General features: G+C 37.5%; 1 protein-coding gene and 1 long non-coding RNA gene across 3 annotated transcripts in view; one reads left to right on the top strand and one right to left on the bottom strand.

The window, feature by feature from the left end:
• The window catches only part of LOC117282566, a 189,889-nt gene that overhangs the window by 985 nt on the left and 164,923 nt on the right, over nt 1–23,981 (top strand). The window lies entirely within an intron of this gene.
• LOC111867606 (regulating synaptic membrane exocytosis protein 1) overlaps nt 4,398–23,981 on the bottom strand; it is a 395,538-nt gene continuing 375,954 nt past the window's right edge. For both annotated transcript variants that reach the window (XM_033752742.1, XM_033752743.1), the window contains exons 24-26: nt 9,293–9,383; nt 7,095–7,312; nt 4,398–6,653 (exon numbers count right to left, since the gene is read on the bottom strand). In XM_033752742.1, the coding sequence (XP_033608633.1) occupies nt 6,352–6,653; nt 7,095–7,312; nt 9,293–9,383 (611 nt within the window). In that variant the 3' untranslated portion in view covers nt 4,398–6,351. The remainder of the gene's footprint in view (nt 6,654–7,094; nt 7,313–9,292; nt 9,384–23,981) is intronic.

Here is a 23,981-nt window from a genome sequence, read left to right as displayed (position 1 = left end):
TTCTCCCGGGATTTTCTACTTATCTGTAGCCTCTCCTCAAATCAGAAAAACCATCTTCAACCCTGCACAAGATCGTCGGATCTTCTTATTTCTTGCGGAATTCATTTCAGATTTTCACACACTGTTACGTGATCACTTTACCGATGCAACAGTCTCTCCTCCAGCGCACATTAAAATCTGTTCAAAATTAGTTTCTAGATTGCATACCTTTTGTCTACAGAGAACATCTAATAAAATAAATTCATAATCTAGGCTATGCAAGAAAGGTGCAGGTTCCGCCATAAATTCTAAACATTTACAGTTCCTACAGAACCTGTCGTAATATCATAATTACGTAAAAACAAACAGAGCCGGGATAGCTCAGTCGGTATGGCGATTGGCTACTGGCTGGACGACCGAGATGTCAGTGTTCGAGTCCCGATAGCGTCAAGAATTTTCACTTCTACATGTCGTCCAGACCGTCTCTAGGGTCCGCCCACCCTCCTATCCAATGGGTACTGGGGGTAAATCGGCCGGGGCGTGAAGCTCACCACTCACCTCCATCTAGTACCGACGTCAAGAAAACGTAGGTATATACATCCCCCCCCCCCCGATACGCCTTCATTGCGCAGTGCTTAGTTAAGTACAGGGACAACTTTTCCTTTTTACCTTTCAGAAAGACAAACAGAACTAACAAAATAAAGTTGAAAGATGGTTTGCTCACTGAAGGACAAATCTAGTGAATTCAGTAGTTGACTTCAATATTTTACTCAGAAATCCCTTAGACGCCTTGTATAAGACACCGTGGTCTCAAGTTTCCTCAAATTCGAAAGATCTTAAGCGCGTGAATGTAAATTTTTGGAGACATAAATGCAGAACAAGTGTTACGATTTTAAGAAGTCGTTTTTGTAGTGTGTATAGGCTGTATACATTTGTCGAGTCTGAAAATAGTCGGAAGCTCCGCACTTCATGGGGAGGGCGTCCGACTCTTACGAAGAACGGCGCAATGCAATATGGGAAGTCTTGAGATGATCACACACCAGGTAGCCTCGAGAACAACACACAGACTAGTGTCAAACAGCGTGTTTCAAATTTCGTTGGAGGTCTGACTCACTAGAAAAATAAATCACGATTGTCGTTGTATAATATGTGATTAATATTTGACTTGAATTTTAAAATAACGTAACATATACAGTAATTGAATATTTCCACGATTTTTCTCTCACTCTGCCATCTTTAAATAATTAACAAACAATTNATCATGATTTCCATCCCCACCATTATCCCGGATAATCGAGAGTTGATTATAATAACAAACACAATGAAATATTCTTATATTTTTCACACTTTTACCAAGTTATATCCATTTATTTATAACATTCTTTAGTTTTATTAACATTTTGCTTTGTAGTGTGAGTTGTATTGCCCTTCCCCCGAACTACAGCCCAGCTTAATAACTCTTGTTGACTTTACATCCATGACCTAGAGTTGGAAGTACTATTTAGGCCAAGATATAGTCCCAAGTAAGGGGAAGATCATCCCTTCTTGAAATTGAATATAAAATTTACAAACAACAAGGATCAGAAAGTTAGCATATACAAGTATTTTCACAATATACTACATATAGAACTTGATTATAATTCCACCATGAACACATGAAGTTTGGTAAACAACTCCTGGATTAATTTAAGGAGAGAAAATATAAGAAATAAACTAAATATGGCCCAAGATTTATATTCATACACATTCTAGACATACCTGGAGTTGCTTTGTATAGTAAAAAATTGCATTTGCCTTGAGCACCATGATCTGAAACTAAGAAAAATAATTTTTTAAATTTAAGGATTCTGAAGAAAATACTTTTGATGTATTCATAATGATGCTGATTAGCTGTTAAGTTCTTTTAGTTGTGGCACACTGATTCTTTGGAAGACATTTCTTACATATCAAAGGAACTTTTCGTCTTCATTTTCCAACCTGAAGTTGATGAAGGTAATGAAGCAAAGTAGAGGTGCGCTGAACTTTCTTAAATTGTCTTAACATTTCTAAATCTGTATACAATTGAAATCTCTTGGAATATAAGGAAGTCTAACTGCAAAACTCAGACAGACAAAATATTCTACTGAGACTAAGCGTGCACACACTGATGAGAAATTTGGTGGAGACAGTGTAGAGAAATTGCCCCATTCTGTTCCTTGTTATGAGGCTGTCAACCATATTTAAATGCCCTTAGGACTTGAACTGCTTCAAGAAGGCCATGAGAGAGCTATATGGACTTTCTTCATGCCCATTTGTTTAGTTCAGTGCTAGAATACGCTTGGTAGGCCCTATTAATGAACATAGCCTATACAGTTGACATGCTTAATTTTTTCTTCTATAGACCACTGTATNCTTTCGTCATAGTCACCGCCGTGAAAGCCTCAAATCTTACACTGTATTCCTGGTTTCAATATTTTTATTCTCATGATTAATTTATGAGCTAAAATACTGAATTTTTGTATCGCATATTTAATGTGAGTTGTTATAACTTTTAGGGAAGTATACTTGAAACATCAAAGCTCTTTTTTTAATTTGACTTTTAATTTTGCTGGTTGTTATATTTTTTCTCTCATTTATTTTTAAATGTATTATAACCACAGTCTTGTCCATAATTCTTTCAAGTACACCAGTGTTTTACTTAAGAACTGAGGATGTATTAATATAAGTGTACTGTTGAGTGCCTGGAAGTTAGAATATAAACAATCTTAAATTAATTAAGAATTCTTACTACACTTACTTAATTCTGAAAGGTTTTATTCTCAAAGTTAACAGATCTATATAATTGTTCAAATCTGATCAAAACACAAACTATGAAAAAAGAAAGAATTTTATAAGTTAATGTTGAAGACCTCATCATTCTCAGTCAGTTGGATCTAATATAAAATTTGGATATATGTAACAAATGACATTAGATTGATTTTGTAGGAGGGCTGGAATCTTTTAGAGTAATGTGAAATTAAATTCACTGTGATGAAAACCATGCCATGAGTAGGTGATACCATACTCTGGCCGGTGTCAGAAGTTTCTGAATTTGTGTAGGATCACCCTAGTATTGGAAGGAGGGAGAATTTTTGCCAATATGTGTCACCTTGTGGGTTTAAATATTGCATAAAATAACACAGACATTGCACTTATGATATTTTCAACATAGTATAAATGTGTTCATTTTCGTAAGTGTCTGAAATTTGTAACTATACTGCTCTGATATTAGACGATGAACTATTAATAGTAGCTCAAGAACTCATCAAAGTAATGGGCTATTGCTTGCTCTTCACTTGTAATATATGTGTAGCTGTAATGAACAAGAGCGCAGGGTGGCAACAATAAATGACTGTTGAAGGTATGCTTGAATCAGTATTGCAGCACACACCTTTGGCAAAATGGAAGTTTTGTAGTGTACCTCCAGGTACCAGCATTGCATAGTGCATACTGTTATTCTGTCAAGTTTAGTATATTGGTGTATGTAACTCTCTTTCCATAACTTCTCAAGTTATTGAACTCAGACATTTTTTATGAAGTTTGTTTATATGAACTAAGAAGTTGCATAGATTTATTTCCTGAAGAGACTTTATATTCTAACTTCATCAGTAATTAAGATCTAGAAGTCTGTCATGATGGTATATTTACAAGTACCTGTATTTCTGGACATTATCCATCACCCTATTTTTACCTGTTAGAGCTAGATAGAAACTGGCTCTTTTGATTGGGTCCAACTGAGTATGATCCACCTGAAGATGGAGACAAAATCCAGGCCCTGAAACGTTGTGTGTTTATAAATAAATAAAAACAGGATGATCAATAATTCCAAGAAACGAAATAACTGTTTCAATAGTAATGATGCTGATAAATGCAACAATTTCCCATAGAAATTTCAGTGCCTTTTATGCTAGTGATAACATAGAAATTGTTTTCAGCTGCTAAATTTATAAGGAACACACTTATTAGATCATAAATGACAGAAATTTGTGTAAACAAGTTATATTTTAAAGCAATGTATGTGATCTCTCTTGTATAAATATTCTGACTGATATTTAAAGAAACTTCCTTGAGGGTATTTTAAAAATGAGGCAAGCCCTATACATATGCCAGACTTTATTCCATCTCATTATTATTTTTATGTGGCACAAGAACAGGAAATTCCATGCACAAGTCTTAGAGCAAATATGTTATTAATCTGGAAGATTATGCCATTATGACATGGTAAAACACTAATTATTATTATATTACTTACCATACATTAATCTGATTTACCTTGTTAAGGAGAGAACATTTATTTTGATTGTCAGCAGTTGACTTGATTTGTTGACTACCACTAAAAGAAGGGAAGGCTTGCTTGGAGCGGAGGTTGCACCTTTCAGTTTTATCTCAAATGACATATGTGCATCACAAATATATATTGTATTTACAACTAATACATTGGCAAGCTATTTCAATCAAGACATTGTATCAAGACCAGCCCATTGTAATTAGTTTTGTTACTGACTCAAACGATGAAGTGGAAAGGTTCTGCTAGGGGACAGTATCATGCAAATACTGGCAAAACCAGACATGATATGATTGCAGGGGTCGTTAGTTGTATTTGAACTTCCCTTGAACATGTTTTCATAAAAATCCAGGGGTGAAATGGCTTTTCAGAACTAGGTAGACATTCCAGACCAGCAGAAAAGCCAAGGGAAATGTTCAACACATTAAAGGAAATTATTATAATGTAGGCTTATGAATTTGTTCCTGCATGTATCATGTATCCACTCCCCCATATGCCTTCATGGCATAGTGCTTAATTAGTCAGTTATCATGTATCGTTGTTGGGAATGACAGTTATGATGTCTTAAGGCAATGGAAACAGCTTCCTCAAAATGAAGTATTATGAAACTAAGTAGATGACATCTACCCATTTCTATTCCCATTTTCAGCCCTGTAAGAATAAGGAAATTGGATAATTTCAGTTTATGTAAAACAGATGATCTAAAACCAAGTGGGATGAATTAGCAATTGAAGCAATTGCCAGTGACTTCAGAGTGACATAATTACAGAGGAATGACCATAAGATGAAGTCTTCTGATGGATGTACTCCTAAGCTTCAACAATAATTAAAATGCTAATTTACAAGTAACTTGAAGCAGAGACTGTTAACATTTAAATTTTACCAAGAACAGGAAACTGAAGGAGAGAAAAATCATGCAAAATCATGTCTCAGGTCAGTCTAGATATAGAAATTAGTGTTCTGGAAGTAGTCTGGAATACAGTAACCATTGAATGTTTTGAGCCAAAATCGCATATTCCATCATCTTCATCAACTGTTGCAATATACATTTCTTGGTTCATGATACAACATTAACTAAAAGCAAATAAATAAGTAAATAAAATATGAACATATTTTATAAATATGGCCTCCTTTCTCATATTTTTCACATTTAAACCTTCAGATGAAGTAACACTACTTCTCAAATATCAAAAATCTTTATATCTAATTGACTCAATATACATTCAGATCTGCTGTGACAACCTAAAACCTCCCAAACCAATCTCACTATCGAATAATATTGCTGGTAATACATCTGATCTTGGTCCCTGGCTTCTTACAGCAAAGCTTTATAAGAAGATATACTAAAGTGTGTAAGAACATGATAACTAAAGAATAATTCTGCAGTATCCAGATATTGCTATATTATTATATGTTAATATAGTAAATACTCTTTACCTTTTATAATACAAATATACTAACACAATAAATTAACATTATAGCATTATCCCAAAGCATGGATTATGTTTACTTGGCAGGTATAATGAAACTCAGAGATTTAACATTAAACCCCTAAGTTTCAAGTTGGATTTGCGTTTTCATTGATCGGTCAATTTTCAATGAAATCTATGAGAAAAATAATGTCGTCTGAACACAGATTTGCACTTCTAAGAAATTGATGTAAATTATTACATATTTGACATTACCTGCTATGCCCAGTGTATGACAATACACCTAACATGAAAAGGATGGAAGTGGTATTCAACAAACCAACATCATGGGGCATAATGGCTTCAAAACTTCCTTCATTAGCTTCAGCATAAAAGAACCGGTTCTCTTTTCCTAAGCTTCAGCAAACCCAGTCCAAGATAAACTGTTTCATCAGTACCTTCAGTTGTTTCATTCCAAAGTTCTGCAGAATCATGTAAACTATACCATATTGCTAGGATTTGTCTTGTTTGGTTCTTCCAGGTGAACTGAAATACATGCAGGTATCAGTAGGTACAAGTAAGCTGAGGATACAAGCCCATTTCTATCCTTACTGACACCAGCAAAATGATGAGGTAGACAGTAATAAGTGGTGGAATGTGTCATGGAGAATCATTTGAGTCAGAACCAAGACTGTGAATGGGGAAAAGTGGGTACCAGCCAGTAGTGAGGTGGGTCAATTGTATCTTGTCCAATGCAACTTCCGCACCACCAATTCCCTGGTTATGTTCAAATCCCTTTTGCCGCTCCCAGAGCATAACAAGCAATGAACGACCCAAAACATCACAAGCTGAGTAACGTAGTGTTTGGCGGTACTGAGGGTCATTGCTGTGTCTCACCACTCTTGTTTTTCTCTTCTGCAGCCATCGATCACCATCTCGGAGATATGTCTTCACATACGTATCTGTACCAATAGACATAGAATTACCATAAATTTAAACAAAGGGCGAATATAATATAAAGGTAAACCCATGCTAATGAGTGCCAGTATGACAGAAGTAATAAATATGATAAATATGATAAATCTAATTTAATGCAGGGCCCATTTATTTTCATCGCAGATGTCAAGATTGTGAGCGAATTAAAAATAACCTATGTATCTAGAAGGGGCATGGTGTGCGGTAGCGTAGCTGGTTGAGGCACTATGCTACAGGACGGAAGGCCGTGGGTTAAGATGAAAGTAATATTTGTAGTTAAATCTTAGACTTCCTAAAGGTAAGAAGGAGGTACCCTGCCCCGTAGTGCCTTTTTTTTATGTCATACCTAATTCATTACAATGCAATATTAATAGTTGATACAGTGGTACAAAATAGCCAGTTAGAGTTCATTAAAGACCCTTAGTTACCTGGCAAGCTCTCTCTCGCTTCACAGGCGATGTTGCGAGCACACATCACCTCAACCTCTAGTTGTCCCTTCGTCATGAGCAGACCCAGTTTGATTTCTCCATAGTGGCCTGTGGTCAGGCGGTAGCCGCGTGGGTGAATCTGCCCCGGTCCCAACGTCACTTCCGGTAGCAGCTTCACGTCGTCATCATCAAGAATGGTACCTCCAGTCACTGCTCCACTGAAACACGTTAACATTAATTAAGCCAGAGGCATGCCGTAGACGCGGTATGTGGTCCTCCATTTTGTTTCGGAGACTACGAAAGCAAAGTATGATTTAATAAGAATTTAAAACTTCCGCAAAAGTATGTATCTATGTAGAAAATTTCGACTATTCTGAATATTTTCTAAAGTGCGAAAAATATTTCCAGTGTTCGAAAGAATGAAATTTTGCGAAAGTAGGGACATCCGAAAACTAGCGAAGTTTTGGAATGTAAGGGAAATATGAGATTAGCGGAATTTTCTAATTGAAAGTTAATATAAAGACGGAAATGTCGCGAAACTGAAGATTCTGAAGTAAACGAAAAATTTGGAAGTTTAGAAACTTCACATTGCAATAACTTGGTAAGATAGCAGATTCTATAAATATGGCAGTGCACCGAGTTCAATCCGTGAATCAAGGTAGATGCTTAGGATGATGAGAAATGATCTGCTGCGCAGATTTAATCCGACAGCTTAACCTGAACTAATTAGCGAATCCCTCGAGGTATGCCCGGGAGACAAGAACGGACAAGAAAGATGTGCAGGAAGATGCGCAGCGGTCTGTTGCGCAAACCTAACCTGACAGCTTAATCTAAATTATTACATGAATCCCTCGAGGTCTGCCCGAGATCAAAGGAAGATGTGAAGGATGGTGCGCAGTGGTTTGCTGCGCAAACCTAACCTGACAGCTTAATCTAAATTATTACATGAATCCCTCGAGGTCTGCCCGAGATCCAAGGAAGATGTGAAGGATGGTGCGCAGTGGTTTGTTGCGCAAACCTGATAACAGAACATAATTTAACCTAGCGTAAAGGAATCGCTTATAATTTTTCCCAATAGTGCCCTGGTACGCAAGAGGATATATGGACAAATTAGTGCGCAGTTAGAAGAAGTTGACGCTGTTTGGGTTGGTGAGTTAAATGCGCATAACCCAACGTAACCGATTGTGAACTGACATGACTGTCTTGAACACACTGGAGAATACGCAAATTTCGTACAGATACCTTCTCCTGAATACTATGGCCTAACCAATTCTAATATATTTTGAAAGACTGTCTTTACCAGAAGAAATTGACAATTACATATATTGTTTAAATTTTGAAAAATTTTCAAACTAAAATGAGGTAAATTCGGAATCTAAGATGCCGAATATATTACTTTCCATTTAGCTCACGAATTGTAATGTGAAGTAAATTAAAACATGCAAGAGTAGAGCATATTTTGTAAAAATGTATCCAGCTGCAAAGAATACACTATCGTGAAACTGTAAAGAGATTGTCGTAATTGTGTGTTTACAATGCAAAGAACCGTGGAATGCGATTCAAATCTGCAGACCTTAGTAACCTGAAAGACTGAAATATTTGAAGGGGAGCAGGCAACATCACTTACAGAATTTCGTGCCGTAACTATAATATATGGAAATTTTAATTTAAATTAATCGTCAAATGGTGAATTAATCTCTTACTCGTATTTGTTTATTTAACGACGTTTTCAGTACAAGACGTCAAATGACAGAATGTTCAATGAATGATGAATTGTAAAGAATGGGCAAGTGCTCGTGGCCTAGTTCAAAGTACCATCCCGGCTTTTGCATGGAGAGACTGAGGAAAATGATGAAAAGCTCAATCATGGTCGTCGGTGTCCCGACCGAGATTAAACCTATAGTTATATATACTCTCATAGACAAAGAAGAGGAAAGTTAAATTTCAAGCTTATGAAGAAGTACGAGTACTTGCTTTAAAATTATGATCTGCTTGGATGTGACACAATATAATTTGCTAAACGGGTATCAACTTTTCGGATGATCCTGCTACTTCCATTTTGTACCCTGACGGTGGGGAGAGTAGGTCTTTGAGAAACGTTGGTAGAAAATACCAAATACACGGCGTCACATCCCAGAGGACCATTATCTTAATCCTCAGCGTTGTGAAGGCTTCGATTCTCAGAAGCGATTGCTTACCTGGTCTTATCCTCGTCTTCTGATGAAGTATTGCAAACAATCCCTTGTTTTTCTGGTAGATCCAACATGGATTCTCTCCTGTCCTTGTGCCCTGAAGCAAATCAGAGAAACAAGATACACATCATATAAGCCGAAGTTTCCTTTTATTGGTATATTTGTCTCTTATCTAAGTGGTAACATATTCATCTTAACTGCACTTTCACTTTATGCGGCACTGGTAACATGGATGTGAAGGGGACAGACCCTGTCCGAGTACTTCTCTGTCACGCCTGGAGCTTCGCTTCCGCGATTATTATGACTAATGTTTTGGTACATGGGTAATTTTTCCGGTTTGTTTTAAAAAAATTGTAAAGGTAAAGGTAAAAGGTAAAGCTATCCGTGTAACAGGCCGTGAAGGCCCATATTGTTGTGAGACGTCGAGACTCCCACATTTTCTCTACAAAATCGGCTCACAGATGGCGGTAAGGTTGTCAGCCTTACGCGCCGGATGCCTTTTACCCCCTAGGAAGATTTCTGGTACTCATTTCCGTTAGAGGCTGAATCGACTCCAGGGCCATAGTGCGGCTGGAAGGATTGGGTAAACTAAAGATTCCACCTCATCGGGACTCGAACCCACTACCTTCCGGCTTGTAGCGTAGTGCCTCAACGAACGACACTACCGCATTAAAGAGGATATTAAACTGTTTGGTTAATATGCCGGCCTTGACAATTTTTCTGTTGTACAGCGTCCTGTCGTCGATCACAGTGGCCGCAGGGTCTAAGGCATGAACTGTCTTCTCTCACTCGAACACCGAGGTCGTGGGTTCGAATCCGACTCGAGGCATGGGTGTTCGCGTTTATTCTGTTTGTGTTGTCGTGTGTACGTAGCGGCCTTGCAACGGGCTGATCCTCCTCCCAAGGAGTCCTACCGGCTGCTTTCACGATTGAGAAACTGTAAACCAGAAGCCAACGTTCATCATGGACTGTAGCTCCCACAAAGTAATAGCATAACGTCCTGTCATCTCATTATTGATCGCTTCATGCATTATATTGTTGCCGAGCAGCAATACAGCTGGGAATATGCTACGCTTATTTTTAATCATTCATGGTTGCGAAGTTATGAAACAGTGGTGGACATAGATAATTTTTACATTTTATAAATCTACTATGCTCAGGTAGGAATAAGACTAAAAAATATAGAAAACTGAACGAAAGGATTGTATAAGTTTGTAGTTACATATACCTATATGTGTGTGTGTACATTGGCCGTAACTAATAACGCCACAGTAAAGTTAAATTTTATTATGATTACAGAACAACCAAGAATGTATATCTATGGATCTTTTTTTTTTACTTCGTGGATACTTTCTTAAGTCGAAAATTTATGCTAAGTCAGCCTCTGTGGTCTAGTGGTCAGAGTTCCTGCCTACAGATCCAGAGGTTCCGGGTTCGATTCCCGGCGCTACCAGATTTTCTGAGAAGTAGTGGGTCTGGAACGGGGTCCACTCAGACTCGTGAAGATAATTGAGGAGTTATTTCAAGAAAATAGCGGCTCAGGTCTAGAAAATCGAAATAAAAGGCCGTGGGGATTCGTTGCGCTGACCTCGCGACACCCTCTATCCGCTAAAGTTGGCACTAACTTCGCCGACAAGCGGCGGTCGCTAGGTCGGTCATACATTGGTTTTTAGGCATCTCATCATATCTGTTAGGAGCCGGGATAGCGACTGGCTACAACTGGAGGCCGAGGGGTCGGAGTTCCAGTCCCGGCAGGAGCAAGAGTTTTTTCTTCTCCAAGTCGTCCAGACTGACTCTGGGGTCCACCGAAACTGCTATCCAATGGGTACCGGGAATTTTTCCCCGGGGATAAAGCGGCAAGGGCGTGAATCTGACCACTCACCTCCGACTAGTGTCGAGGTCAAGAAAATGTTGATCTATAAAGTCACTCCCACATACGCGTCATGGCATAGTGCTTAATTAGTTAAGCGCAGGGACAGCTTTACCTTACCATCGTATCTGTTATTTATCATCTGTAGGAAGTTCATCAAACTGTGCGAACCATTAAATGGGAAAACTAAAATTTGCATAGGAAATGGCTGGAAATTTAGCAACAAGTCCTTTTACGGCTGCGTACTTTTGAATGTTGCCAATGGTTCATCCCATTTGAAGATGAATATACTTTCACATAAAATCGTCTCTTTGTTAGAAAATACTAGAACTAAATTTCAAAGACATGTGAAGTTCAATTTTCATTTTACTGTGTATTTCACTGATATCGCAACACATTTTTCTGGTTTGCCATTTAATTTAGAAGGACAGTCCATCCCTAAACATTATTTAATATCACCATAACATTTAAATAGGTTTATGTAGACGTCAAAAATCAGTGTCAGCATTTATTCAATACATTAGTTGTGTGTGTACTATTGTTTTTTATTGTGTATTATGTAACGCATGTGAAATTTGGCATTATTTAAAACAGAGCTTAGGGGTTATGGCGAACAGACTGGTCACTGAGAGGGTGTATGAACTTCATATTAGGTTGATAATGCTGCTAATGAGTTTAGGAAGTAAAGAAACATTGCGTCGAACTGAGACATAAGAATGTAATTGTTTCTACACGTTTGTGATAACATATATAGCCTATATTTCTTACATGAAAATTTTTGATTGAAAAAAGATAGTTCTAATATAAAACAATTGTAGATCATAACTAAACCAACATGTAATAAATAAATGTAAATACATTTTAATAACACTACCATCTGTGTACATTTAAATTGCAATGCAAAATATACTAGAAACTGGAACATTGTTTCCATTCCAACCGCACGCTTGTGTACACGAATGGCGGTGACGATCCTCTACAGACATTTGCTTCCGTCTCACTGTCCACAATTGGGGGTCAGTCTTAACGTCACTATACATTTATGTGGTTATATTAACAGCATCTGAGCTACATAAGTGACAGCAAGGCATTAAACACTCAAGCTTTACAAACTAACTATTACACTATTGATATACATACATTTAATTAGAACTATCTGAAATAATGACAACACATACAGGGATACATCATGGACTTTACGCTCAATAAAACACAGCTTATCACACGAAGACAAGACAATTTCAAATAGCACAGGAAAACATGTTACAGGATAAAAAATGAGTCTGATAATGAAGCAATTTACTGCCTGTGTAAGATTTGAGGCTTTCACGGCGGTGACTATGAAGAAAGCAGTCTGCTTTACCGTTTCTCACGGTGTTGTCGCTTGCAGATTTCTTATACTTTTTCTTCTACCCTGAAGATGGGGGCGATACGTTCCTCCGAAACGTCGGTTAACACCACATATACACGGTGCCAAATCCCAGAAGACTGCTTTCTTCAATTTACTGCCTGTTAAGGAAATATTATGTCGCTATGTTTGGGTTTCAAAATCCAGAAGGTGTTTTACTACTTGAGCGGTGGAACCGAATGTCATTGAGAATTTAAATTCGCGTCTAGTTAAAGAGGTGACTAGTTTACCTCAGCATTTCAAGGTTGTTATTGAAACAAAAAAATATATTTTTGGTATTTTACGACCATGCCAAATCGCGTAAGTTAAACAAATATATAGTTTTATCGTTTGAAATTTTACGAGTTACGAAAGAAAAACCTGACAGTTTATTAATGTATAAAAGTTGATTTTAAACAAGTTAGCGGTATGGGAGAGTTCAGAGATGCGTGCATAGAAACACTCCATTCAGAAGAGTAATATTGATCGTACAGTTCGTAAAGTTTGTTTTACGTCTAGTGTAGAAAAGATCATATCTCCTTATCGCTAACAACGTGAAAAGAGCATCCCAAAAATTTCGTTACATCACTGGAGATATTTTCATCATACTGACTTATTTTAAATTAATTGCCGTTTTTACTTATTTTAATTTAATTTAGTAACACATGATTCATGGGCGCAATTTACTTTCTTTCTCTGATATTCAGTGCAATAGGAAAGTTTACTTAAAGAAAACGAATTAATGCAAGGCATGTATTTGGAAGACGTGAAGAAATGTAGTTTTCTTATATACGATACTTTAATTAATAAACGAACAGAGGATATTTCATGATGCACATGTTGCTTCTGTATATTGTTACTGTCTGATTGATAGCATTTAACTTACACAGGTCCAATAATTTGCAATATTTAAATATTTAAACAATTCTAACAACTGTAAACATTTTTCATACGAAAGATTTTTATATCTGATTATCTCAAGCACAGTTACGATAGTTTAATTAATAGTGCCGACTATTACCTTGCTGTATCTACCTCATAGTAAAGAAAAGTATAGCTATCACTGTACCAGGCCGTGAAGGCCCATAGGGTTGTGAGACGTTGAGAGTCCCACATTATCCAGACAATCGGCTCAGAGATGGCGGCAAGGTTGTCAGCCTTACGCGCCGGCCGCGCTTTACTCCCCAGGAAAATTATTTAATTAATTCCTGGTACGCATTTCTGTTAGAGGCTGAGTCGACCCCACGGCCATAGTGCGGCTGGAAGGATTAGGTCAACTGAAAAAAAATCCAATGATCTCATCGGGACTTGAACCTGCGACCTTCCGGCTTTAGCATAGCCCCTCATGCTAATGTTATATTTCTTACATCTTAAATTAGAGACATACCGTTTCCTGAGAAGTGATTCCAAGAACTGAGTGAACCCAGGGATGTTGCGAAAAGGGTCGTGGGGAAAAATATGAACATTAATGTAGAATTATTTTATGGTTTATTCTAAGACAGCGTCAAAATCTTAGATTTCTTTGCGCAAGATGAGTGACTGATGAATAATAAATTGGAAAGATTATAGAAAGAAGCGATCGTTGCTTAATCGGAATTCGTCTGGAGGGACTGAGGAAATCCACGAAAAAGACGCGGCCAGGATTTCCGGGTTCAGGTCTAAATTCGAAGCAAGATCCTCCTGGATATAAGTATAAAGAATTACCGCTACGCCACAAACCTATGCGAACTTATAATGATTGGTATGACGGACAGTACCCAATTTCAAGATTTTGAAATGAGAGCCAAGTTTTTAACAAATTTGGTACCGCGTACTTAACTGCATATTCGCAAGTGGATGATTCTCCAGTGATGTTTGGAACAATCTTAATGATTTGATTACGTTTCATGTATAATAAAATGGAAAAAATCCGTACGGCAATTACACATATGTTGGTTTCCGTGTATACTGGCACGTAACAGTATTTCCACTAATTGTTAAGCTGACAGGGTTTTGTATAAAGACAATTCATAGGGGCACACAAGGCATGAAAAGGGCTGTCGCTCACAAGGGAATAATAAACGCCATTCATAAAAGAAGACAGACAAAACAACAATATGGAAACACTGCAGAAAAGAATAACATTATAGAAATAGTGAGCTGGAATCTTACCGTCGTTTGGTTTATTTTTCGGAACTGTTTACACTTTGTCCTCTGTGTAAGAGAGAAGTTGGAGAAAAGAAGAGAAATTGGATTATATTCAAGACAAGTGAAGAGAAGATAGAGACATAAAAGTAGGAATAGCTGCTATTCTAATGAGAAACGTAAGAGAGAAGTAAAATTGTCTAGTAAGACGGTGTGTTTCGACCTTAGCCAAAAGAGATTTTCCCGTAATCCAAATGCACTTCTCAGGGTTGTTCGTTTTAACAAGAAAGAGGACACTGTTTAAAATCGTAGTTGCCATTTCATCTGTAGCTGACTATTTTTACAAATTTTTAATTATGTAAAGTTAAAATTTTTTAATAACAGACAAATTTGTAACAAAAAGCATGTTTGAAAATTGTCATTTTAAAATATTCTAGTGCCAGTAAATGGCCTTTGCTTATTCATATGTCATAATCTGTAAAACAGAAGATACATGGCGCAATATTGAAACCCAGTATTAGCTCTTTAAACGGTAATCTTATGTACTTCTCATTCTAACATCCAGAAATTTGGCACATGTTTCATTTATGAGTTTAACGTTATTATCAGTACAAACAACTCTTGTACTCCTAAATGTAATTCGCCAACTCGTATTTCTTAATAAATTTATACATGGTATGTTTATTGGATATAGGAACCGACTATTATATATACATAATGTATATGTAGTTTATAAAAAAATCGGTTTTGGCAACCAAGGAACACATCACATATTTATTAAAAATCATTCAGCAAATTAAGTTTATTAGTGGGAGTGTCGTTTATTCTGAGAATTTGATTACACTCATAAATACAATCCGTGTCATCATACAAATTTGTAACAGGCAACAAAGACATTTATATAATAATATATCTCATAGGGATTATTTTTTAGTATTCGCGCAATATATTTTGTTTTCTAAATCCACGTGGAACAAAACATGCAAATGATGTATGTGAGAATAAATTGTACTGATATTTCTTGAGTTGCTAAGAACATTTTTGCTAAAGATAGAGAAAGCTTAAACAAATATATGATATCATGAGGAATATTCTCTTCTGGTTTGTGACGCCATAAAGCCTTGTAGACTATAGGGCTTCAAACCCCTGAAGACAATACTATCCACACTGGTCACTCTGTGAACAACAAATTTCACGTATATGTAAGATTTGAGGTTTTCACGGCGGTGACCGTGAAGAAAGCAGTCTTGTGGGACATGGCGCCACATCCAAGAAGACTGTTTTCTTCAACAAATTACAAGTATAATATTGCCAAATTTTATCTAATCGAACTTTCTGCGTGCAGATGTAATTTTTTACTGATTTCTCTGTAGCTTCGTCTCTGAAACATATTCTTGTAACATGTCATCTCTTTTGTCTACTTCACTGGTATTAGAAAGAACGCAGAACAATGGACACTTGTAAATCGTCATAATACTAAATTTAGCAAATATATATCATGTCCGACGTCATCGAAAATAAGGTCTGTCCTCTTGATTTTAGAAATAACATATTATAATCCATATTTAAGTTTTACAAAGCATCTTAATAATATACTAATGCAAAACCTACATGGCATCCAGAGAAACATAAATACCGCAACTTATTTTCGTGTGTCATATTAGAAAATAAATTAATATTAAAATAGGTACATTAAAAGTAAACAATATTCCAAATTAGCAAGTGTTATACTGGATTTTTAATTAAGGATACTATCTACTGAGATATGAGGCCGTGTCGTTGTGATAGAAATTTAACGACGTTTGGGCGAACACACTAGCTCGTTGCCTGGATTATTCTTCGCATGTGAAAATTGACGCAGTACATTCCCCCGAAATATCGGTATATTTCTACGGGACGAAATGGCATCACATTCCAGAACACAGTGCCGTTAGCGCTTATCACCATTAGAACCGAAAATCTAAGATAAATTCTTTATCTTGTAGTTCACTTTCGTGCAATTTTAACGTGCGTTAAATTTTGAACAGTAACAGAAAATATTTTCTGGATCTATTTCTCATTAGAATGAGCAGCACCAGAGACTGAAAATAGGGCAGAATATTACAGTTGGTGCATAAGATAATCCGAGACACCTCCAGACAATAAATTATGTGTGTTTGTGTGTATATATATACATACAGAGAAAGAGATGTTACTATTACGTCTGCATATCTTATTCATAAGTCAATCTCAATAAAACCATCTGATATAACAACATTTTAATATATTAAATAAAAACATTAACATTCGACCTACATGTTTTTGTTCAAATATTTGATCCAGTGTGAAGATAACTACAATCTTCCATTCAGTGTCTAAAATACAGTAATAATACAATAAAATCATAATTCATTAAAGTATTCCTGATTAATCACAAATAAAAATCGCATAATTCTACCGAAACATGTAGGATGAAAAGGACTATTTTTTTAAGTAGATTAAACATGTAGTTAAAACAAATGGCTGTACTGAGCTAACTTACGAACCTGAATCTTGTTGTCTGTCGGTGACTTAGGATAAAGAAACTAACAAAAAAGCTACTACAGTTCATGACGTCAGCAACTTGCTATTGTGCTTCATTCCACAAAGTGCTTGAAAAAAAGTTAAGTTCTACTTCAGAGTTGCCTGTGTTTGTGATATTACATTATATATAACGAAATTATAGCTCAGCAGCTAAACATCCGGTGAACAGGTCTTCAAAATTTCGTCCTTAGATATGAATAAAGTTTTAGTAAAGATAATATAATGAAGGAAAGTTTCAATAAAGGGTTCTCTCGAATTATAATGGAACTTTGCTAAAACTCACCATCTTATAAAAGCACAGAGCATAAAGTTTATTTTCATATTGTAAATGTTTTCAGATTCGTAACCTAGTTCAAGGAGCCTGAAATCTGTCTGAGTACTGCAGGTAATTAATAAGATCCGTGTACGAGCTGATTGAACTGCATATCGGATGTTTCCAAGCTGTGCTCCTCTTGAACCCTCTTGTTCCTACGCTTAGACCGAGGTATTTCGCCATTGAAGAGAAGCAATGGCGGCCTTTCTCAGTGTCTCAAAATAAAATTCTCATTTTCTCAATTTGGATGTTTGCGCAGTCTCTTACGTAACGTTTATTTTTTTTTGTTTATATATATCTGTAAAAAGTAAAAAGGTAGAAAGTTAAAGCTATCGCTGTAACAGGCCATGAAGGCCCACAGGGTTGTGAGACGTCGAGGCTCCTACACTTTCTCTAGACAATCGCCACACAGATGGCGGTAGGATTGTCAGACTTACGCGCCGGCCGCCNCCCCCCCCCCCAAGAAGATTCCTGGTACTCATTTCTATTAGAGGCTGAGTCGACCCCAAGGCCATAGTGCTGCTAATTGAAAAATCAACCCAATCAGGACTTAAACCCGCGACCTTCCGGCTTTTAGAAAAGTGCCTCAACCAACTACGCTTGTAATTTAATGTTTGCTTACCGAACAGATTGGCCCGATGGTAAAATTGGAAGTTTAACGTGGTTAAAATCCAAAACCCGTCATAACATAGCTCGTTCCATCAAGTTCAAATTATGTTAACCTAACCCAATCCACTAATATCTGTCCTAATATTATCCTTCCTCTCTTTCTTGGTGGCCTCTATCCAAGATATTTCTCTGCCAAAATGCTGTATCCATTTGTCTCCCCACATAAGTACAGTACATTTTAAAGAAATCGGCTATATGAAGCTTTTCGTTGAGTGAAATTCTTTTATTTTCAAAAGGGCTGNGCAATGCTTTTCATATAATTCGGAAATTTCAGATTCGAACTATTTACAGCCCATGATTTATTCTGACCGTCTTACAGTGCATACATTTATTCACCTTACTCTTCTCTCTTGCACTACATGTTTCGGCACTAAAGTATAAAGTATAAAGACAACAGGGCATGCAATGCAGTAGTTCGACATACATCGAAAAGTACCTGAAGATGGCACTTTAGTGCCGAAACATGTAGTGCAAGAGAGAAGAGTAAGGTGAATAAATGTATGCACTGTAAGACGGTCAGAATAAATCATGGGCTGTAAATAGTTCGAATCTGAAATTTCCGAATTATATGAAAAGCATTGCACTAAATATGAATATTAAAGAACTCATTCGGCTCTCTAAACACTGATTGTAAATTTTAGGCGCGAAATTCTTGTAATGACCACCGAAACTACACAGCGGTACGTCCCAGAAAGTAACACCCTTTATAGTTACCGACGTAGTAACTTCAAATCTCACACTCTTATAAACATATCTGTTTCTGTTTTGGTTAATAATGTTTCTATTGCAGAGAGAGGTTTTGTTCCCTTGCATTATCGTGATCTAACTTTCTTTTGCTCTTGAAACAGTTTTCTTCTAAAGTATAGAATAAATTTGAGACGTGCAAGTAGATATTTTTAAGGGGTAGCTTAATGTGATTCATATTACACCGTTGTCAGCATATAGGAGGAAGAGTCAGTGAATGTGTCACAAATGGATATAAAACGTAAAATATGTGATATTCGAAACTAAGAAAAAAAATATTTCTCGACACATCCTCCATCAACATTAATACACTTGTCCCATCGTTTTACCAGAGCGTCGAAAACCAGAACACAGAAGTTTTTAGTTGTTGTCTCAGCCACTTCCGTACCTCCGTTTCATCCTCTTCATCAGCGAAACATTTGCCAGCCAATTGTGAACCGCTTAACCGGACAACCACTTCCCACCGTAAAGAGGAAATATTTCTTTATGAATATCCTTTGCATTGAGTCATTTTGCCACAAAACAACGCACAAGAGAACGCTGCTCTTCGGTAGTACATACTCAAGCAACGGTTACCATTTTGACTACTGAAAGAAGCCTTTGAACATATGCATGCGCGTCTTCTACCTAGCCTGTCATGACGATAGACTTTGCTGCTACCTAGCTCTATACATACAAAACCTATTATGTCCATTACAGCTGTTTTACTTCCATGTATGACTTATTTACTGACTCTCCCTCGTATATAGCGTCGAATGATAGGATGATAAATGAAAGATGAATTGGAAAGCATATGGCATAATTGAGGCAGTCTTCAGGAATTTTCCCGGGGGGGGGGTCTAGGGAAAGATACGAAAACCCTAAGTCGGGATAACCGGTGTTCAAGCCGAAATTTCGAAATCAGCACGTCCTGAATACGAGTACAGAGCGTCATCGGTACACCAAACCGCTCGGCTCGCCATTTTTCTCCTCCTCCACTTCCTCCTCCTTTTCCTTCTCATTCTCCACCTCCTCCTCCACTTCCTCCTTTTCCTTCTCATTCTCCACCTCCTCCTCCTCCTCCACTTCATCCTCCTTTTCCTTCTAATTCTCCAGCTCCTAATCCTGCACTTCCTCCGTCTTTTCCTTCTCATTCTAAACCTCCTTCTCCACTTCCTCCGTTTCTTTCTCATTCTCCACCTCCTCCTTCTCCACTTCCTCCTCTTCCACTTCATCCTCCTTTTCCTTCTAATTCTCCAGCTCCTAATCCTCCACTTCCTCCTTTTTTTCCTTCTCATTCTACACCTCCTTCTCCTCCTCCTTCTCCACCTCCTCTTCTCCCCTCCTTCTCCCCATCAAGAGCTCTCACAGGAAATGTTCCTATGCTCTTTACGGCTGCGCGTGCAATACAGCTAGGTTTCACGCACGTTGCAATTTAGCTAGAGATAAAATTGCGCTGTAAAATGGAGGAAGGGCTGTTTCGTTGAAGTCACCAAGAATATCCACGATAGCGTATTGATGTAGTGACTTGGCTGCGAGCTGGACTGTCGAAGAATCAAGGTATCATTCTTGGCTGTGTAAGAGTTGTTCCCTTCCTCATTCCGATCGCACTGGCTCTGGGGCCACTAGTCCCTTCTGCAATGTTTTCCCCAGCGGTATATCAGCTGGAACGTGAACTGACCACTCACCTCAATCTAGTGGTAAGATAATGGCTCGGCTTTACCTCCATTTCCTCATACGTCTTCATGACGTTGTGCTTAACAGGTACAAATTTATCTTTATAGGCCTTAATAAACCAACGGCCTCAGAGTGCCGTGAATTTCTTAACTTATATGATCATTATTGTACTTTCCTTTCGTAATTCAATGGATTACAGTTCTCTAATGAGAAGCAAATACTTGCTCGGTTGATCAAGAAATCTTCTGCCATGTATAGAACCCGAAGGTTCTCTATCGTATTGCAAAATATCCATCACTATATATTGTCTTGTCCCAGATATCATTTTTGGTTGCGCCATAGTTACTCATTTTTGGTTGCGCCATAGTTCAAGTGGTTAGTCGCTGGCTTCCCACCGCGGCGGCCCGGGTTCGATCCCGGGTCTGGTCAAGTGGGATTTGTGGTGGACAAAGTGACGCTGGGGTAGGTTTTCTCCAAGTACTTCGGTTTCCCCTGCCAATCTTCATTCCACCAATCGCTCCACAATCACCCTCACCTATCATCTGGGGCTGGTGCAATAGGTCAGAAGTGGCCGCAGTACAAGGGACTTAGTCCCACCCTACTAGAATAAAAAAAAGACTCATTTTAATATTATTCTCCTGTCTAAGTGTAATTTTAAAAAAGTAGTCTCGTACGTTCTGATTGTCCTATTACAATTCTGTATATGCCTACAATTCTTACCCAGCAGATCTCATGCTCCTTGATTGTGTATGATTCTTGCTTACAGACGTTTCGTAAGTGATAATAATAAGCAAATTATGTGATGGAACCATCAAGCAGCCATATTCTTTGGGTGAAACATCTTTGAGGGCACATTGTACCAGCTTACAAAGAGGAAAGTTCTGTGTTCAACGAATTGCCAGGCATGGTGCTTTAGGTTTCCAACATACATGTATGTTGGAAATGAGAAATTTGTAATGATAACGTAATTATCTAATGATGATGAATCCTCAGACATATTTTAAACAGAGCATATGTACAGATACGTATGTGTGTATGTATGTATGTAAGGAGTGGGCCATAAAATCCGGCCTTCGTACTGCGACCTTCAATGATCTGTTGTGTTTCCCCTTTGGATTAACCCTTTATTAATCCTACACTTTGAATGAAACGTAGGACTTTATTTATGGGGACGTCATAAGTCATTTGGTTCCATGAAGAACTGACCCAGGTGACGCAATCTGAAGTAAGCTCTATGTACAGATGAATGTATCATGGTAGGCATTAGACATAATCACCTTAAGAGAGTAAAAACTCGAAAATTTTTATTTGTATGTCATTGTACTGGAATACGAGTTGTTTATTCGAAATTTAACCACAGTCCAATTCATTTCGGTTGAGAATGTTTCTTATTCGAAAATTAACCGCTGACCAATGAAACTGAAACTTCATTGACTTAGATATGCCACTTGTTTTAACTAAGCTCACCGATTTATTTGAAGTAATAGCTTTTTTTAGAATATGAAAGATATGCATAATGAGGAGCTTCATGACTTGTACTCTTCTCCAAATATAATTAGAATGATCAAGTCTAGGAGGATGAGGTGGGCAGGCCATGTAGCACCATTGGGGAGAAGAGGAATGCATATAGGATATTGGTGGGAAAGCCAGAAGGAAAGAGACCACTGGGAAGACCAAGGCGTAGGTGGGTGAACAATATTAAAATGGATCTTAGAGAGATAGGATGGAATGGTATGAATTGGATTGATCTGGATCAGGATAGGGACCATTGGAGGGGTCTTGTGAACACGGTAATGAACCTTCTGGTTCCATAAAATGCTGTGAAATTCTTGAGTAGCTGCAGAATTGGCTTCTCCTCAAGAAGAGCTTAGCACCGTAAGTAAGTAAGTATGAGCTTTACTGAATAGCATATGTCAGACTTAGCAGTTAAAACAACAGTTTGGAGTTAAATTAATATTATATACAGGGTGTCCCAGGAGGAATGGACCAAACTTCGGGAGGGTGTTCCTTATGTTAAAGTATGCCGATATAACCCAAAACACCTATGTCCAAAGTTGAACGGTTACGGAGATAATGGCCAGAGAAGTGGCAAACTTTGACCGGCGTTGCACACTTGTTGATTACAAAATACATATTAAAACTGGCAGGAATATGTGGATTCTGTAATGTTAATAATGTACGTAACATCAAACTAACTTGTGAGTGACATGAAGCCATAAAATTGAAGTACAAAATACTCGCTCGCCATGTCATAATTGTCCTTAGGGTTTCCAAGCACTATACATGACACATGAATGGCAAGCGCTGACGTAACGTGCTGACTGCGCGTTCTGATANCATTCCTCCTGGGACACTCTGTATATATATATTAATTTGAAGATTCAGAACTGAGTAGTACAATATTACAGGCGATTCCCAAGTTACTACTCTAATGCATTCCGGAAAACTGCATTATAAGTAATCGAATATAAATTTCATATAAACTTACACGTTGTCTAAGGACACGTTCCAGTAATTTCGATAAAATATGTGACAAGCCTATTCAGACTATACATTAATATTTTATGAAACAATGAATGTTATAAACTGTCTAGTGAACACTCTGAGCCTTCAGACAACCATAAATTAATAACTACGGTACTTAAATTCCGAGGAATTCTTTACATACACTAAGATTTTCACTGTATTTTCGTAAATCATTGCCGTCGTTAAACGATACAATCCTAAATAAAGCTATGGAAATTGAATTACCATTTGTTTCACGTCAAATTTTGCCCCAAAGTTATGTTATTTTAGTTTTTCACCACCACCATCATTATCACTTTTTCCTTTAGAACCAGTGTCAGTATTCGAAATTTAAATTATTTGGTAAAAATGAAATAAATGCTCAAATTATACTGGAAGACACAGAGTTCAGGTATTCAAGATGGCGATAAGGACAGTGTGACTAAGGGCGGGCGAGTCGTGTCGTGCTGCTGAACTTTGTTCAAAAATACACACAGACAAGTATGTTATACACACAAGTGTGTTATACGTGTTAGAGTGTAACACACGCAGTCACAGGAGCAAGACACAACACAAAGCACAATACACGCACGAAAGTAGGAAAAGTGCTCCGATAGAAGAGGATAGGTGTGACTCGCGTGGGGATAAAAAATCCTGAACAGTTTTAATATTTTTAATATTTAATATTTATCAATATATATGATGAGCATATATTTTAGTTATTTTAGTATGAAGACGGCAAGGCATGCAGTGAAATAGCTTAACGTAAATGAAAAAGCACCTGAAGATGGCACCTTTGTGCCGAAACATGTAGTGCAGGAGTGAAGAGTGAAGTGGATGAGTGTATGCACTGTAAGACGGCTGG

The sequence above is a fragment of the Cryptotermes secundus genome, unplaced genomic scaffold, assembly GCF_002891405.2.
Source record: "Cryptotermes secundus unplaced genomic scaffold, Csec_1.0 scaffold548, whole genome shotgun sequence".
NCBI classification, from domain to species: domain Eukaryota; kingdom Metazoa; phylum Arthropoda; class Insecta; order Blattodea; family Kalotermitidae; genus Cryptotermes; species Cryptotermes secundus.
Note: the sequence above shows the minus strand (reverse complement) of the source record. Positions and strands in the feature narration are given on the sequence as shown.